The sequence below is a fragment of the Centroberyx affinis genome, unplaced genomic scaffold (assembly GCF_046629955.1).
Source record: "Centroberyx affinis isolate AG114_WGS23_722 - 3 ecotype Tasmania unplaced genomic scaffold, CSIRO-AGI_Caff_v1 ptg002084l_1, whole genome shotgun sequence".
Lineage (NCBI taxonomy): Eukaryota > Metazoa > Chordata > Actinopteri > Beryciformes > Berycidae > Centroberyx > Centroberyx affinis.
The window spans coordinates 172,501-190,665 of NW_027280411.1; the positions used below are offsets into that span (position 1 = coordinate 172,501).

At 44.7% G+C, this 18,165-nt stretch overlaps 3 protein-coding genes across 3 annotated transcripts in view; 1 reads left to right on the forward strand and 2 right to left on the reverse strand.

Annotated features, from left to right (window-relative positions):
- The window catches only part of LOC139654415 (carbohydrate sulfotransferase 12-like), a 6,546-nt gene extending 5,412 nt beyond the window's left edge, over nucleotides 1–1,134 (reverse strand). The window contains exon 1 of the mRNA XM_071531473.1: nucleotides 1,022–1,134. The gene's annotated coding sequence lies outside the window, so the exon portion shown is untranslated. The remainder of the gene's footprint in view (nucleotides 1–1,021) is intronic.
- A 1,860-nt stretch (nucleotides 1,135–2,994) lies between these two features.
- LOC139654405 (eukaryotic translation initiation factor 3 subunit B) lies at nucleotides 2,995–11,176 on the reverse strand. The gene is made up of 19 exons (XM_071531463.1): nucleotides 10,959–11,176; nucleotides 9,815–10,007; nucleotides 9,588–9,707; nucleotides 9,440–9,497; nucleotides 9,090–9,218; nucleotides 8,797–8,954; nucleotides 7,313–7,444; nucleotides 7,097–7,163; nucleotides 6,970–7,016; nucleotides 6,634–6,844; nucleotides 6,463–6,535; nucleotides 6,243–6,365; nucleotides 6,059–6,137; nucleotides 5,681–5,819; nucleotides 5,385–5,510; nucleotides 5,140–5,217; nucleotides 4,609–4,717; nucleotides 4,371–4,483; nucleotides 2,995–3,539 (listed from the first exon to the last, which is right to left on the reverse strand). Exons 1-18 carry the CDS (start codon nucleotides 11,056–11,058, stop codon nucleotides 4,383–4,385), a joined length of 2,043 nt encoding a protein of 680 aa, XP_071387564.1. The 5' UTR covers nucleotides 11,059–11,176; the 3' UTR covers nucleotides 2,995–3,539; nucleotides 4,371–4,382.
- A 231-nt stretch (nucleotides 11,177–11,407) lies between these two features.
- Nucleotides 11,408–18,146, forward strand: brat1 (BRCA1-associated ATM activator 1). The gene is made up of 12 exons (XM_071531471.1): nucleotides 11,408–11,773; nucleotides 12,333–12,481; nucleotides 12,596–12,743; nucleotides 12,976–13,453; nucleotides 13,587–13,712; nucleotides 13,898–13,989; nucleotides 14,098–14,198; nucleotides 14,336–14,522; nucleotides 14,659–14,732; nucleotides 15,232–15,316; nucleotides 15,438–15,715; nucleotides 16,731–18,146. The coding sequence occupies exons 1-12, from the start codon at nucleotides 11,602–11,604 to the stop codon at nucleotides 17,673–17,675; spliced, it is 2,835 nt and encodes a 944-aa protein (XP_071387572.1). The 5' UTR covers nucleotides 11,408–11,601; the 3' UTR covers nucleotides 17,676–18,146.
- The last annotated feature ends 19 nt before the right edge of the window (nucleotides 18,147–18,165 follow it).

Consider the following 18,165-nt stretch of genomic DNA (forward strand, 5'->3'; position numbering starts at 1 on the left):
TTACAGAGATGTGAACAGACGAGTGGGGGAGGAATCAATCCAGAGCCTGCTGGAGGGTTTACACCACTTATTGTCTGCCTCAAAAAGACATCAGGAGGGAGGGATGAGGGGAAAAACAGCCAGGAAAAAAATATGAACCTAATAAAAGATTTGTTGGTGGTTAAACTGAGAAAATCTCCAGGCTTGTCCGGGTAGTTCAAAGCTGAGAATCATCTGGCCCGTATTCAGACAGAGAAAATGATTGGGTTTTCTGTGGTATTTTTTTTCCACTAGACCTCGCTCAGTTTCAAAACCAAACTCCACGTAGACTGGATGGGTCTATTTTTGTCCCTACGATGGAGAAATCTACATCCACACACTCTCTCCTTGGCACACTGTTAACTCACTTACACACGCACGTGTGTGTGTGCGCGCGCACGCCCCGAAGGAAAAATTCACTTTAATATTCCTATAGGGACTTGTAATGTGTCTGCTGTACTCAATGGTGAGTTTGTAGTGACCTTATCGTACTTTATGGTATTTTTGATCTCATATGGTATCGCTACAGAATTCCTGTAATATTCCTATAAGGATTAGGCTTTACTCTTTTGCTGTGATATTTGAGGAATATGCCTCTTTACTTAGTTCTTTTCCGCAAGGGACACACCATCATCTCTCTGTCTAGTCCTCGGAAAATATCCTTAATTTATACAGTATACAGGTTACAATGTGTCCTTTCACTGGCCGCACCGGACTCTCTCCCTCTCTCATGCAAACGGACACTTTGTCTCTCTATGTCTCGCAGCGGTCGGCGGGTAACCTAGGCTACACTAAATTTTCCATTTTTCCCGGAGTCTCCCCTCCTTTTCCCAAACCCCTTTATCATGTTCCCTTTGAGCTGGACGCGTGGAAGTACAGTTCTGTTCCGTTAATGCCCTTCACACCGGGAGCATCACGGCAACTATTAGGCAAGCCATCCAGTCACCAGCTGCTGGTCGGACAGACTGCAGCGCTAAACATAATTTTTAATGTTTTTACTCACAGTGTAGCTCGGCTCCATGGTGCCTCTCGGACAGCGCTTTGTCGCCTCGGTGTCCTCCGTGCTGTCCTGTCTGCCCGGTGATGAGACCGGGTGGGCAAGACAGGAGTGTAGCGGTCTCTCGATAGAATAAAGAGAACTCTCGCGAGATTTGCGCACAGAGCCCCCCGTTTTACACCCCCGCCCGAATTAGGATATATAAAACCATGAACCCGCCTACGCCTATGACATAGCCCGCTGGTTCCCAAAGTGGGGTCCGGGGACCTCCAGGGGTCCCAGAAAGGGTTTGCAGGGGGTCCCCCATGCAGCAAAATTAGGAATAGTGTGATTTCACTGTTGTTTCCACTGTTTGTTTGCACTCACTGAGAGAATGTATAGGAATGACTGGTGTGATTAACTACAGACCACTGTTCCTTAAACACACACAATAAACAGCATTTGTTTACAAAACCTGGAGGGACTACTACATTTTGAGCTCACATTTCTATTAGTGAGAGCCAAGGTCAGACTAATGCACCTAGGTGGTGCTGGCACAGTGAGCACTCTTAACTGAACCTTGGTGTATTTCTCTATCAAGCAGCTTATAAATATTAAATGCCCAATTGTAATAATGGAAGTTAGTTCAAGCCGGACCACCAGAATACTTTGGTATCTGAAGAGAAGTCTTACTGATCAGGCTGGTTTTGTTCACCTCTAATGAAAGAAATTATAGACTTCTTCTCAAGCAGATTAAAAAGGACTTAATTAGGATAGGGACGCTAAGACTGCCATCTTAATAAGATTAAGCTGTCCAGCTAATGAGAGTGGCAGAGAGGACTGCATGCCCTCATGTCATGCTTACAAAGTCTAAGAAGAACAAAATTCTTTGGAAACATAGCTGAGAAGCAGCATGTGATCTTGATTCCCAAATATATCTTGGACCTTCCTGGAAGGGAAAAGGTCAAACATAACTTCATCTGCTTATGCATTTAGTGACAGATTCGCTCTTTTGTAAATTTGGCTTGTAACCCAGAAACTTCTCAAATTGATTTAAAGTGTTTAGAATGTGATAGATGGATGAGGCTGGATTACAAACATATTCTCCAAGAGCAAATTGTCCGCATATAGGGAGATGTAGAGCTAAAAGCTATAGCAAACACGAGGGGGGTGAACAGGCAATGCTGCCTCATCCCTACAGGGGAAGTGTTGATTGAGAGATTGAGTGATAATGGTAGTTACTGCTGCAAGAGGAGAGAAGTGAAGCAATTTCATCCAGATAGTAAATTCATCTTTAAAAAATTTTTTCAAAGAGCAAAAAATAAATGTTGCCGCTCTTTGACCCAGACATGCAGGGAATGTCAGTCTTAATTTTGAATATGAATGCTGACCTTGAATGAACTCCGTTTGGTAGGTCAGGTATGATATCTGGCAGCACACGCATCTGGGATGGACTTGATGCAATGCTCTCTTTGAGGAGTGTTCACTCCTTAAAAGAATGTGCCATGTGACTGAACATCAATAAGCCTGCTCTGGAGATACCACGGTCTGCCTTGTAAAGCCCTCAGAAGCATAAAACATGTCTGTACAAAGTTTGTTTTAGACATTTGACGCTTCGTCTAAGGTTTGCAGCTTGTGATTCTGAAATTGTATGTTTCCAAGTTGTCTGGTTCTCTTTTTGTCCATAATAGCAACACAATACTGAATTTTGAACCTAGATTAGGTAAATATGCAAGATTTGAATACTTCAACTAGACACAAGACTAAGGCAGTTGATAAGTCTCATTTACACAGGAAAATGCATTCTATTCAAATCTATGCATAAATCTGATAATTTTTATAAAAACATAATACACTACATATGCAATCATCCTTTATGCTAGTGGATGGTTACATCAGACGCTGTGCGCTAGTAAATGGTTATTTATGCCAGTCAGTTTATGCAAATTTGAGGATTCCTTCTGTAACAAAAAAACAAACAGTAGGACATTTAGTATTGAGTTTGAATGTTTATTTAAAGTTATTCCCACAGTACACCCCCTCCCTGTGTGGAGGCCTAGTCTGAAAGGAGGAGGATACAGGCCACTGTAGCGCCACCTCAGCACGCTAACTAACAAGGCTACTTGTTTGGTCACAACACCTCCACCCCCCACTGGTATGGCACTCTCTGCTCTCCTGTGATAACACGCTAGCATAGTGAGGCTAGGTCAGAAACAACTCCAAGAAGAAGAAGTCCCAATAAGACTGGGGGTGAGATAAGAGAGCGAGTGAGTCCAATTAATGAAAAGGAAACAGGAGGCAGTATTATTAAATATCAAGTGCCAGAAGAAAAACGGGGCGGATGATGAGAGACAAAGAGAAAATATTCAAAGTATGCTCTCTTGTCCCTCGGTGCAACTGCTGATCCGCAAGGCGTGCTTTGATGATGTCACTAAGGTAGAATGTTGAGACTCGTGAAGAATCCCAAGATTCAGAGCGTGGTCGTCGTCGTCCTCCAATCAACGTGACAGTTCTTCTCTCCTCCTTCCACACACACACGGACGGACTGATCAGAGGGAGAGAACAATAGGTTAAATACAAATCTAAAAGATGTGTACGGTTTGTGCATTTATTCACATTTTGGGTTATTTACGTAGACATGGGAAATAACAGTTTTTTATACAGTATGTACCGCTGTGACCATGAGCCACGCCATGCAAGTCAACATGTGTGAGAATCTATATTGCTCTTAGGCCAGTTGATTGGACTTAAGAGTATACACTGGTACCTATCCGTCTGACAGAATATGATTTTTTTTAATCCATCATTCTCACCACTAAGGGACAATGATGCATCGACACTGGTTTTCAAAACTGAACTGAAAACCCAATTCAGGTTCCTAGCAGAGCCATGGAAGAGGCTTCCTGAATTTCCCTGATGTGACATTTGTTATACCAAAAGAAGGTGCAGATTATGTGAAGTTGTCACTGAATGTGCATTATGTGTGTTTGTGTGCGAGTAGACTGAACAAGAATCACTTTTGCCAATTTGCCAAATACAATGGGTGCACAAGGAATGTCACTTGGTTAAGTGGTACTGACACATTCCAATATAGTTACACAATGTAAGATTGAACCATTAGGTGCAGAACAAAACATAATAGGACCTCACCTACAGTGCAGACAGGACGTTAATGTATGACAGTAGACTAAACATTAACATGCTTAAGAGACAAAATTGTTCCAGTGAATCCCAGTGTGTGTTGGACATTCAACTGTGTGTTGGAATGCGTGTTGGTGTGTGTGTGTGTGTGTGTGTGTGTGTGTGTGTGTGTGTGTGTGTGTGTGTGTGTGTGTGTGTGTGTGTGTGCATGCGTGCGTGTGTGTGCATGTGTTACCTGCGTATGGGACTACAGATCTCCGAGGGGAATGATTTCTTCGTTGATAAAAAACTCAATGGTTTCCTCCTCCCAGTCGTCCACATTACTGTCCAGCTCATCAGTGTCCACTCCTGGAGACACAAACAAATGTCAGTGATATTCTTACTTGAAGCCAGTTAAGAGTGAAGGGCCGGGGGTGGTGGAGGAGAGAAGCGAAGGGTCAGAGGTGTGGTAGGTAAAAAGTGAGAGGTCATACCTCCTCTGAGTTCGAGGCGGAGGCTCTTCTGTTCCACGAGGGTCTGCACCGCCGCCTCCCTGTAGCGACGATACTCCTCCATCATGGCCCTGCGCTTGTCCACCAGCTCCTACTCACACATACACACAAATACATACACATGCTGCATTTAGTGCATCTTGTGTTAAGCTCTTGTTGAAATATCTAAAAATGTGAAATCATTAATCAAGGAAACTCAGTCATCATACCACTTTGTTCTGCTTGGAGGCTTGTAAATCTCCCCCAAGGACACAATTTATTGTTGTCACATCTTACAATATGTTTCTAGCCAAGTTGTCTGGCCTAGAGACAGTCAGCTAGCAAAAATATCAGAGACAACATGCCTAAACAAACATATATTCACCAGATGTAATGCTTTTCTGAATGCTTACAAACAGAGCCGAAGTACTCATAAGAGCACAGTTCCCAACCACCTCCACTAAACTCAGGTGAGATGTAGATCTGAATGGCCTGAAACAGTCAGGGATGTAACAGAAATGGAATGGGTCTAACCTTGGAAGCCTTGGACTGGCTCAGACGATCCTTCTGCTCAAAGATCTTGGAGTATTTCTTGAGATCCTTTTTGATCATCTGCAAGAGACAGAGCAAGATTTACAAGAAGGTCACACAGCGACAGATAGCAAATCTAATCTGTTATCAAATCAGTTGGTATAAGGAGCTGAAGTACAGCTCTCATACAACATGTCAGAAAAGTTAATTGTTTGTTCCAACACACACATATCTAAATAAAATGGCACCTTGATCTGATCTGCGCTGAGCAGGGTGGCAGGTCGGGGCCTCCAGAGCAGCTGACAGAAACGGTCCTTGTTGTTCTTCTGAAGAAGACGGCCCTGGAACGTCCACAGCCAGTAGGCATTGTCCACCTACACACACACACACAGACACAAACAAGGTGGGGAAGAGGACATGGGAGTGGAAAGGGTCAAGTTCAGTGTATTTTTCCACAAAATAAGCGTTTGAATTAGTCAAGAAAGGGAAAAACAAGCATTGCTGTACTGGGTGTGGGTCGTTGGGGAAATGTAGCAGTGTGTACCTTGTGGCTCCACCAGGAGACGGAGGTGACGACATAGCGACCGGTCGGGTCCCACTCCACATCAGAGGCCATGTAGTGCTCTGCTATGTTCATCATGGTGCAGTCTGACGTGTCCACAAAGGCAAGGGCCCCATTCATACTTCAAAGCCATACACAGAGAAAAGAGGGTTACACACATGAAGGCAAACCTCAATAAAGACCTTAACACACACAAGTGCAAACATATAGCATAGTGAGCCTCAGAGTTGGAATCAGGTGTCAGAAAAGTTTAGTTTGTCATTTAGTGGCTTAGTGTGTCTGTTTCTCTTTATGTCTGTCACTCACTCAACACACAGACACACACACACACACACACACACAGACATAGGTATAACTGACCTCCTGAGTCCAGCCAGCACCATAAACTGTCCCTGGGGGCTCCAGAAGATACTGTTGGCCTGCTGTTTGTCAAACATCTCTGTAAAACACACAGCACCACAGTCAGTGAAGTTTTAACAGGTGTGTTAGACTGATGCAGCATTGTCTCGACAAGTCTGCGAGTGTGTCTGTGCAGCATACTCACTTATGAGCTCGATCTTGCCGTTGTTTTTGACGTGATAGAAGGAGGCGTTGATTCTGGGAGACTCTCCATGGAGAACAGCAAACTTACTGCCGTTGGGCTCCCATGCAAACGCTATGATGCTTTCTGGAATGCCAAAAACACAGTAGATTAGGTTTGATCTAAGAGAAAAAAAGAGTGTTACTTTGTGTTTGAGTGTGCGAGCACATGAATATGTACATACCCTTCATCTCGACCACATCAACAGGAACCTGTTTCTCTCTCATTCTGAAGATTTCAAAGTTGGTCACCACGCCCTGACAGACACACACAGGAGACAAAATTTAGCTTTTGATTTTCAATAGTCAAGTCTCCCTTGTTTTTCTCCCCTCTCTCTTTCTCTCTCCCTCTGTACCTGTGTTCCCTTTGGAGTCCTGTCCACTTTGACACAGAGGTAGTCTCCATTCCTCTGCCAGTGCAGTTTGCAGTCAACAACGTTGAAGAGGTTGCGGACCCTGATCTCCTGACGGGAAGGCATCTGCATCAGAGTCACTCTGGCTGGGATGTCTTTGTCCTCAGGCACCCAGAATGCTATGATGTTGTCACCAGGAGACCATGAGAAGTCCCTGCATACACACACACACAAAATCAAAATCTCCATATAGAATGCTATCTTACCACAGCATATGGCCAACAGAATACAAATCTTTAGAGTTGATATTATGAATGGGTAATATTATTAAGGATTTACTTGATGCCACTAATCTTGAGACTCTTCTTGTCAAGCAAGCCCATAGACTAGAGGAGAAGAAGCATGGTTTTAGTCTCAGTTGTACACAACACATAAATACAAGTATGTGTTTAGTAAGATGACTTACTGGAGTCTCATAGATACTCAGTGTGTCCTGGGTCATCCTGGCAAAGAACTTCCCATCATGGCTCCATCTGAGAACAAATATTTACCGTTACAACAGCCATACACTACAGAAGCAACAAACATCAAAGCAACATTGAATCCATCACATAACTGATTTGAAGACACAAAAGATGAGAATTTTCAGGAGAAAAACAGAAAAAAAGTATAGTGTACTGACTTGAAGATGGGCCAGTGTGCAGAGCTCTCGCAGTGGAAGCCTCTCTTCTTCTGTCCAGTCAGAATGTCCCAGATGATGATGGCCTGGGGGTCCTCCTTGGTGTCCATCAGCGGACTGAAGGTCACAACATACCTGGAAACAAACACAACCACACATGAAGCTTCAGACAGCTGACATGACGTAAATCAGCCTGTGGGTGCGTCGATATACGTGCCCCAGGGCACAAATCCAGCTTGCGTGTCTATACTTGGTGTGTATGTGTGTGTATTTGGTAGGAGGGCTCTGCCAATCGCTGTCATGTAATTTGAGTAACATCAAAGGAATAAATTATGCATGATTTTAATCGGTCAGTCCTAGGTCTAGGTCAGAGGAGGCAAGGTAGAGCCAGAAAACACAACGTCAGGAAAAGACAAGGTAGGATATACAGATCAATCTAACTTTTTTCCCCAAAAAAAGAAGAGAGTAGGTAGGATATGTGCTAGGATTGGCAAAACACAAAGAAAATTTAAAATATAGATTTTAAATTTGTACATTTTTTTTACTACTGACTCCCCCCAACCATTCAGAATGGATTAGCCTTTTCAATTGCATAATGATCTTTGTTACTACAGCTATGATGTAGAATGGAAAAATATCAGCTTTCTATCAGAAGGTGAGGTGAAACCATTTGCTTCTTAAAATAACCTATGTTTAAAGTTAAGTTTCCATATCTAACAAAAGTAGCTTATTATTAAATTGTAATAATATTGTATGTTAGTGGAATATATAGAGGCCTTTGATTAAATATAACTCAGTGAGTTTTGGATAAGATTTCATCAGTTTTCTTTTACAGTGAAGTGATAGATGAGAAGTGATTAGCACATACTGTATATCTTAAAGATATATTTAGGCCTATTCGTCAATAACTGTCTCTGTTTATCTTTTGCACATCCTGAACTGAACAAGAGAGTGGAGAGGAGGACAGAGACAAAGAAAGATGAAGACAGGAGAGAAATAAGAGGCAAGAGAAGAATTCAGAAGGCGAGGAGTGAGAAGAGAAACGGCAACAGATAAGACAGACAGCACACTACAATATGATGATAATAGTATTAATATGCTACTTCATTTAGACCCAATTTTTCTCTGCATCAAAGTGTACCAGATTGCTACGTTTTGCTTTTGAATTTTCTCCCAGGAGAGGGAGATTATGCCTCTAATTATTAAATCTCTGGAGGCAGCTCCCCAGAGATTTAATAATAAGAGACATAATTCTGAATACCATATTATTAGTCCTTATTTAAGTAACCATAGTTACAGATTTACTGACAACTAGCACAGGGTGAGTGTGGGCCAGACGAGGGCACAAACATGCATGTGTATGCTCGCAAACAGCTGAGTTACCATCTTTGACCTATCTTGAACCAGGAAAAACCCTGAATTCCCGGAATGGATGACTGCAGCCTACCAAGTGTCCACTACTACTGCGAATCAGCAATGTCGCTTACCTCTCGCATGGTGAGAAGTCGATGAGGGACACGCCCTGGTGGCTGAACCTCTGGATCTGTTTGAACTTCTCACCGCCCCACAATGCAATGCCACGCTGGTGGAAGGTGGCCAGGTAGGTCCCTTTAGGAGACCAGCGCACGTACGTCTCTGTCCAGCGCTGCAGACACACAGCAGACACATACACACACACAATCAGTCTGACAGCCAACTACATTTAATATGAACCATCCCTCTCACCCCATCAGCTCTGCATTTATCTCGCTGACCATAACTGGCTGAATCAAGTACTCACCGCTCTCTCCTCGACTGTGATTGGCTCCTTGGCATCATTGGAGAAAATGGCAGTCCTCTCTCCTGATTCGTAAATCACACTGTACTGGTCACGGCAGTCTGGGTCCTCAATCCAATGGCGCATATTACCCTGGACAGACAGACAGACAGAGACACACACAGAGTTAATGGAGCCTGGACTATATGGCATATTTTCTGATCTATTGATATGTAAAGGTGGATCTTGTGGGAGTTGAGCAGGGATTGTTTAGCTGATCAAAACTTATTTATTTTGCTGAGGTCTAGCCTAATTGGTGAAGAGACTACAGTAAAGCTGTATTTTACTGTAGTATCCATGTTGGAAACACTCACAAAGTCCTTGAAAGGCTGCTTCTCTGGAGTTTCCCACTCATCACTGATGTTCATGTACCTGGAGGAAACAAACACACAAAATCAGACATGTCTCACACATATTTGTAGTCAAACTCATCACGTTTCTTATCAGACATCCCGGACTTACTTGTCAAAGTCAGTGAAGACGTTGACCCTGAACGTGTGTTGTTTGTCCAGTTTGTATCCATCGGCGTTCTTTACAGCCTCCAGAGCCTGGGTGGGAGCAGCGTACTCCAGGAAGATGTATCTACATGGAAAATAGGACTGTTATTGAACTAAAATGCAACATGGATGCAGTAAAGTGACACAGCACAGTAGGGACCAAAACACATCCACAGGGTGACACGGTCTTACCCTTTGGTCATGCCATCAGCCTCAGGGTAGAACTCATTGGTGATCTTGCCAAACTTGGAGAAAATCTTGTGTATGACGTTCTTGAGCTTCTCCAGACGCTCTGGGCCGACCTGGGGGACGTTGTCCACCACCACCACCGAGTCTATACCGTCAGCCTCCTGGGGCTTCTCCCTCAGGATGTCACCCAGAAGCTCTGAAGAGAGAAGGAGGGGAGAGCAGCTGTCACTTGTCTGATGTGTGCGTGAGCCCAAGGGTTCCTAAATGTTTTCATGCCCCAAAGAGCCTCAAATCAAAATGCATCATCACTGACCCCATTTCACAAGGGGTTCGCATCTAGGAGGATTTTGTTGATAGATATGAGATTACACAAAATTACTTAACCGTGTATACTGCAGGTGAGGAGGTAACAGTTGGTACACCTATGATGAAAATAGTCATCCATATCCCTCATCTTTCTGAGCCAACTTTAAAAGAGTGAAATAGGTGTGAAATTAAACTATTGCTCCTTTTGCTGGGGAACCCCTGAGGGTCCCTGGACCCCATTTTGGAAACCAGTGTCTTAGTTCCCTGGCATCCTATGGGAGATGATCATGCTAAAAATGAGGTGCCAGTTTTTATCTGACAACTGCAGAACTGAGAGGCGTTGCACAACAGATTCCCCACAACCTTGGGTTAGGGCTACATAGACATGTTAAAGATAACAGCTGCTTCATGCAAACTGTAACTTAGACCGCTGGGTTGCAGTCCTGCCCCATCCAGCTATTTTCTAGCGAGAAAAAAACGTTTGCTACTAGTCAGCTCACTGTTGCGCCATTTGCAAAAAGAAAGCGACAGCCCCACAGTGAATGGATGTCTGTAGTCTGGGTGAGGCTTCACTAAGAGTGAAACGGATTGTGTTAGTTAGCTGATCTTGGGGATAAACTTAAGGAAAAGGATTAAGCTTCTCGCAATCTTAGCAATTATTATAAGAGAACATTAACTGACTAACACTAAATGACTTGTAGTTATTCAGATTCGAAGTCCTGGCAGGCAAACTGAGAAGCTAGTTAGCTTCTTGCTAGTACCGCCGGGGTTACCGCTGGCTCCGTTAGCACCGCGGCTAGCAGCAGGCCGCAGAGCCGGCGTCTTTCCTGATTGCGCTCACCCTCATCTTCGACGTCATCGTCGAAGTCCTCCGGGTCGCTGAAGGAGGGCTCCTCTTCTTCATACTCGGGGTCGTCCGCCATATCCACCGTATCTTGCATTTAACACGAGTTAGAAGCGAATTTCTCGCCACAAAGGAGCTAAGTCCGAAAATTTAGGAGGCTGGCGGTTCACGGCCGGTGCGGCACCATGTGCGATTACGTGAAAATGGACGAGGTGACGGAAATGCAAAACCGGAATTTGCGCGTATCCCCCGGCACCGCTGTGATCAGGCATGTGTTATAAAACATGGCAACCGGCTGCACGAGCGGTCAATACGTTTAACGTAGTCTATCCGCACGGTGTCAGATCAGAGAAAAGTTGCAGTTACCATCTTTTTTACGACCTTCACTAGTCCACGGCGCTAAGGAGGAGGAAGCCACGCACCGGCAGATCCGAAACTATTTCCCGCGAGACGGACATTTAGTGAAACTGCAAAGTAAAAAATTACATTTTGTCTAATATTTTATCTCCTCTGATTTGATACCACAGAACTGTGTTCTTAAATTTCCAGCTATGCGAGTCAGCATTCGTCTGTCTTCAACCTAACTAGTGATACATATAAGTTAAGAGCAGAACAGTTGACTTAGCTAGCATTGCAATCAATGTACATTGTGAAGGCTTTTAACATGCCCACACCTGTCAGCACCATGGACAGGGAGTGTGCGGCGCTGCTGCCCCGTGTGTGTGAGGTCCTGGCGGGCTCGGGGAAGTCTCTGCCCGATGACACCAGCTTGGAGAAACTGCTGGACTGGTTCACTGGGCTCACCAAGGAGGGTTAGTACTGGACCTGATAGTTTGGTCATTTTTCATCATTCCTGCCTTCTTTCCCTGCCTTTCGTTCTTTCTTCTTTCTTTCTTTCTTTCTTTCTTTGCAAAGTAGTTCGTCATTTCATATGAGGTAGTAGGATGAAGTTTTTAGGTCTTGGAGTTAAAGTGTGCTTTTAGACACTTTGTGGATCAAGATGGGAAGTACTGAGCACTTTTAGCTGGGAATCGCTGATGACTGATAGGAGCACAGTGTGGTATGGTAGCTCAGTTGTTGCACCGTGGCTTTACAACAAGAAAGACCCGGGTTTGATGCCCAGCCCTTTCTGTATGGCATTTCCAAAGACATGCAAGTGAATTGGAAACTCTAAATTGCAATCTGTCCATCTGTCTGACCAAAGTATGCTGGGATAGTCTTCAGCTGCCTGCATCCTCAAAAAGCATTATGCGGGTAGAGAAAATGAATTAGGCTATATGAACAGCTATTTATGAAATGTATGCTGATTAGGTCTGACATATTAAATCTCTACCACTGTCTCACATCTTTTCACCTTTTCTCCTGGTCAAGGAGGATCTCTGCTGGAGGCCTGCCCCTGTCTGCTTGAATTCTTATCCACTGTGATTTACAACACGGCTTCAGACCCTGGTGTCCTCTCCTTCACCCTCAGACTCACTGGATTAATGGCTGCCACTGAGGATGGCTTTAAAGTGCTGCAGGTAGGACTCACAATTATTTTACTAAATTGTTATCATTAACAATTCTAAAACCAACCCACACTGACTGTGATTAGACACAGAGCACAGCCTAACGTTGGTGTTGTCTCCCTGTAGGAGCGCTCCATCCTGGGCCAGGTCTACAACATTCAACACTGGCAGGAAGCAGGGCTCTGGGAGGATCCCTGCATACGGATTGGCTGGATCCAGGGCTTAAAGAGCATGCTGCAGCACCCAAAGGCTCTCCACTTCCTGGTTGAAGCAGGTGCCCCTCTTGTATTACTCATATTACTGTGTTAGAAAATGAGTAGGACACTCTCCTCACTTATTGTAACTTAAATAAGACAATTTGATAAGACGGAGGCAGGCAGTATTGAGGGATGAAGACATTAGGTCCTGTTGGATTTCCTTTTAATAGTTCAAACTCAGTATTTTACCACTTCATGTCTGTAATTCTGACACATCTTGACACATCGTTGTCTTTCCTCACTCCCCAGATCTCACTAAGCCCCTCCTACAACTCCAGACAGACGCAAGTCTATTTGTTGCCTCAGCTGCCAATCAAGTGCTTGCCCACATCCTGGTCTTTTTTCAGCCCGTCTCATCTGAAGGATGTAACGGCATGGGGAAGAAAGAGAAGAATAAAGTGAAGACAGATGCCTGCATCAAAGCACCCGTTGCTATGGACACAGACATAGAACATCTGGCCGTCACCATGGAAACCAGCCCTGAGTACGTTGCTGTCACCACGGCAATCTCAGAGTACCTTAAGGTGTCGCTCGTTCCCAAGGACAATGCACAACTCCATAAGACCCTCCAGAGCCTCAGGCTGCTGGCCCTGCTCCTGGCCCAGGCCAGATCTCCTCTTCGGGACACGTTGCTCAGGACGGTCCCAGGCTCTCTGGAGGCCCTGGTGATAGCAGGCTACAGTCAGCTCACACTGCCTCTAATGGACGTTCTTCTGGCTGCATACAGGTAGACTGACTGTCAAACACAGTGTAACATAACTGCTGCTGCGTGTACATTATGGAAACGGAAAGATGGAGAATTGCATTGTGAAAATTAAAAGTGTGTTGAGTCTTAAAAGTCTCTCCATGTCCTTCTTCAGCTGCTCCGGTACTGATGAAGACATCCCAGACCAGACAGTCAGCCGCCTTCTGTCATCCATGTTGGATACCAACAAACCCTCTGACCTCATTCCTGCAGCAGCAACCGTTCTCCGCAGAGGCCACCGGTAAGCATCCACTGACAGCAAGACTTCACACTGTTATAGACCCATTCACAGAGCGTGGGCTCACCCTCACTTTCCTTTTATAGATGCTCTGCTTACCGTCAACAGTATTTCAGCAAACTATTCATTTACCCATTCCCATCATCTGCTCTAATCTGTGTTGTTTTCTTATTTGTGTCTCTGTCTAGTGACATTGTCCATACAACCAAGGCTGTAGGAATACTACTGCTAGCGCTTGACATTATCACTGGTCAGACTCTACTGAACACACAAACTGCAGGTAACACACACACATACATATAAACAAAGAGTCCAATTTTTTGTGTTAAAGTGCTTGAGCGGTTTTTAGTATCTTTATGACTGAATGTATTTTCTGTTCCAGCAGCAGAAGAACAGCGGATTTCGGTGGTAGAACAGCTAAAGAGTAAAACCTCCTGTATCTCCATGGTCTGTGTCTGTTTGACGAACACACCGCAGATCACACTCATGGTGAGACAGTAGAGACAATAGAGAATAGTGGAGAGGATACAGACTGTATTTCTTATGTACAGTCTAACATTACTGTGTCTCTCTCTCTATCTCTCTCTCTCTCTCTCTCCATCTTTCTCGCTCTCCCTCTCTCTCAGCCTCCTGACTTCCTCCCCTGTCCTCCAGGTTTAATAATCACTGCAGTTCTGTCACTGCTAAGGATCTGCAGTGGCCACGCCCCCTCGCCATCGATTGGCTCTAGTAAGGCATCCAGGAATGTCATTGGCTGTGGCAAGGTTCAGAAATGTGGTCTAGAGGCTCTGACAGCTCTCAGCGCCAGCCCAGGTAAAACTCAGTGTGTGTGTGTGTGCGTATGCGTGTGTGTGTGTAACACAGAGAGAGAGAGAGAGTGTGCCAGGATGAAACATGTAATACAGCTTCCAAATATACTGTATGTGTGAGCATCTTCTGTGTGTTTCAGGAGCAAAGGAGAAGATGAGTGAGGTGTTTACAGTTCTGATACAATATCTGCACAATCCTGACTCTGATCCTACTGTAAGTTGTGTGTGTGTGCACAACTTGTATTCTTGTATTCATTTTTGTCTTTTGATATTTTATGTCACTGACATTCTGCCATTGGTGAGCAATCAGTTAGCAGAAGGTAGTACAGAACACAAGACAGACTGTCTTAACCTATTTAATGTGACGGCACCTCTTCACGTCTTTTCTGAGCAATTTTATTTCTATAGCCTTAGTACACACAGTGTAATTAGTAGTTTCTTAGACAGGGATGTACACATTGGCTTAAGCAGGGATCAAACCTGTGTCTCTCTGGTCACACAGTGACAGACAGTCCTTCTAACCACCAAACAACTCTACCACATTGACTACTCCTCATTAAAAGTCACACAGTTAGAGTAACACTGAGTGATTACAGTCTGAGTCTTCTAACCAGTCTGGGAGGGTTAGCAGCCTTAGCTAAAAACAACAACAGTAAATGATCAGTTATCTCATGTTGTCATATGTCATTGAAATGGCTGTCTCTGTGTTTCAGGTACTACAGAAGTGCTACCAGGCCTTAGTGAAGTGGATGGGTGTGTGTACAGATCTCTCCTCTATGAGAGACCAGCTCAGACAAGGTAGTGTTCACCAGCAGCCTCATCATTACAGCTGGTATACACTCTCCTGCATGATTAATCCAGATACAGACCAGACCCTGCATTGTTTCTGGCTATATATGTGTTTGTGTGTGTTCATCAGATCTACTCGAAGTAGTGAAGAAGCGTGTGTGTGACATGCGCTGGGAGGTTAGAGACTCAACTGTGGAGTTTCTGGGTCAGCTGGCAGGTGTGTCTATCTTTCCAAAATCGGCCCAGGAATTGAATGTGTGTGAGGCTCTGCTGGGCTGCAGTACCACTCCTCTCCTCACAGAGGCGCTGTCTGATCCAGAGAGTTATGTGAGAGCCAGCGCCATCTCTGCACTGGCACAGACACTGGCACCCGGCTGGCAGCAGGGGGCAGCAGTCACACAGGAGCAGGTAGGCAGCCGGGCATCTGGACAGAATCATTCCACTTAATGATAATTATAGCATTTTACTACCAGCAAAACCTTACACTTTCCTGGCAATGACCTTATTTTCAGACTGAAAATGATGTGTTTTATGTTGGGGTTTTTTAACCACTGACTCTCAGGTTATGAAACCTATTCAGTATATTAATGATCTTAAACAAGTTAAATTCAATTCATTAAAAACAGGAATGGACCCAAACTATTTTGCTATTCGATCATTCTGAAGGTAACAGTATTTCTTTGTTTCGGTTCAAACATTCCAACCTATAAATTAAAGTTCTGAAACAGTTTGAACAAAACCAAGAACCGGTTCATAGTGTTCTTTTTAATTTCCTTCTAGGCCATGTGAACTAGATATTACAAGGCCAATCTGAAAATTTCACATTGGAAAAGCTTACATGGCAGCGCATCAAGGGTGTTTTGTGTGTAATCATCATTGATTCTTTTGACAATAATTACCTTCTCATGGTCAAGGTCTCAGACAAGTTCAGTGTGCATGTGCAGTTGTCAGGACAGGAGAGGAGTCAGAGGACTGACCTGACGCATTTGGGGATTTTTTGTGTGGAGAATGGAGAGCGGGAGGGATGGCTGCGAATAACTGGCACAAGTACAGACCTATGGCAGAGAGAAGAGGCAGCAGCAAAAAATAAAAAAAACCTAGTGAATGGGATAATTTGACAACAAAATAGGATAATGATGAGTATTGTAACAAAAAGAAACCAAAAGAAAAGAAAACGAATGAAAGAATGAACCGGTTTCCTCGCCTCAATGATAAAGGTTACGTTCTGGAACATTTAAATTCACCTTCGTTCCTGGTTATGTTTCTATTCCACCAAAAGTTTCGTTCTTTCTCAGTTTTCGTTTTGGTTCCCCAAACCGGTTCCTTCCCCTGATTAAACACAATGACAAACACTAATATGAAAACATGTGACTGTTATCGACACTACTAATGTCTGTGTGTCTGTGTGTAAACTTTCCCCCAGACTGACATAGTGAGCAGGCTGCTGGACATTCTCTCCACGGACACAGAGGGCTTCGCCAGGAGAGCGGTCCTCCGATACTTCATCGCCTGGTTCTCTTCGTGTTCGTCAGACACGCCTCCGTCACCGTCCGCCTCTTCCTCCCTCCTGATGAAGTCCGTGCGTTCCGTCCTCGCGCAAGGCAGCGCCGATCTGGACTGGGAGGTCAAGGTTCACACGCTGGAGCTGGCTGAGCTGCTGCTGGACAAAACGCTTCCAGGTCACCGGGGGTCCGGGTCGAGTTCGACTTACCTGCCGCACCCCTACGCTGTGGGCTCTGACCAGGCCTACGCGCCACACACACACTCCGATACACAGACTCTTGGACAGACACACACAGACCACAGAGAGGCAGACTTGGCCAGTGTGTTGTGCGGTCTGGTAGAGCAGGGGGTAGTCTCCGCATTGTTGAGCGGTCTGGTTGACTGTGATCGACCGGTGGCTCTGAAGGCCTGTCGCCTGCTGATAACACTCAGAGAGACAATCTGCCCCCTGTCGCTAGGGGCTCTGGACACCACTGTCACCCTGGCAACAGCCTCCAGGGTGTCCTGTGAACTGCAGGGGTGGGGCTGGGGGCGGGAGATCAGAAGGAACCTGGAGGAGAAATGCAATTGGACCAGTAGGCGGGAGAGGATGCAGGGTTTTGATAGGCCAGGCAAGGCTGATTCCGAGGAATGCGATACGGTGAGAGAGGAGAGTGCGAGCGAGGGAGACGACAGTGTGTGTGTCGGTGTGTGTGAGGCGTTGAGGTGTCTGGGTTTAGACAAGAGGCTGGCTGTCCTGACTCAAAGTAGCGACCACATCTACAACTCTCCCCTCTCTCTGCTCCAGGACATACTGACCGCTAGTGACACACACACTCATCCAGATGCGCAGCCAGGGCAAGAGGTCATAGTTGACTGCTACTGACACACACACTCTGCTTTTTGAAGTCTCTGTTTCTCATGGAATTTACTGTAAATTGATATGCAGTGAATAATGGTTTCTGCCCTACTGAACTATTCAAATGGACAGCACTGCTACATGTAGATGAGTTTCTAATTAGTGATAAACTCTACACTGTTCACTCAGGACGCATGGCCAAAGTGTCATTTGACTATATGTTGATTTGATATTTTAGTTATTTGAGCCAAAGAGGATTAACAGTGATTTTAAAGATTCTTACATGTATGTTAATCCTATAGTCTAGGACAGTCCAGTCAGCATTTGGGAACATGGGAGGCTATCTGGTGCTTGATGGCATCGCAGTCATCAGAGTCTTCGTTTTCTGGTTTCTTACACAATTGTTCACGCTCACAAATATTGATTGGGCTGTCCTTGATTGTCCATCTAATTTTCTATACATAAACAGAGAAAATACCTTCTCTGTCTTTTACAAAGTACAGTTGATTTTGGACAG

Excerpts from the sequence above, each read along its gene's own strand:
- LOC139654405 (XM_071531463.1), bottom strand. The coding sequence starts at position 11,058 with ATGCAAGATACGGTGGATATGGCGGACGACCCCGAGTATGAAGAAGAG. Across the intron at positions 8,955-9,089 it reads TCACAGTCGAGGAGAGAGCG|CGCTGGACAGAGACGTACGT; the intron begins GTGAGTACTTGA and ends GTGTGTCTGCAG. Across the intron at positions 7,164-7,312 it reads GCACACTGGCCCATCTTCAA|ATGGAGCCATGATGGGAAGT; the intron begins GTCAGTACACTA and ends ATTTGTTCTCAG.
- brat1 (XM_071531471.1), top strand. The coding sequence starts at position 11,602 with ATGTACATTGTGAAGGCTTTTAACATGCCCACACCTGTCAGCACCATG. Across the intron at positions 11,774-12,332 it reads CACTGGGCTCACCAAGGAGG|GAGGATCTCTGCTGGAGGCC; the intron begins GTTAGTACTGGA and ends CTCCTGGTCAAG. Across the intron at positions 12,482-12,595 it reads ATGGCTTTAAAGTGCTGCAG|GAGCGCTCCATCCTGGGCCA; the intron begins GTAGGACTCACA and ends GTCTCCCTGTAG.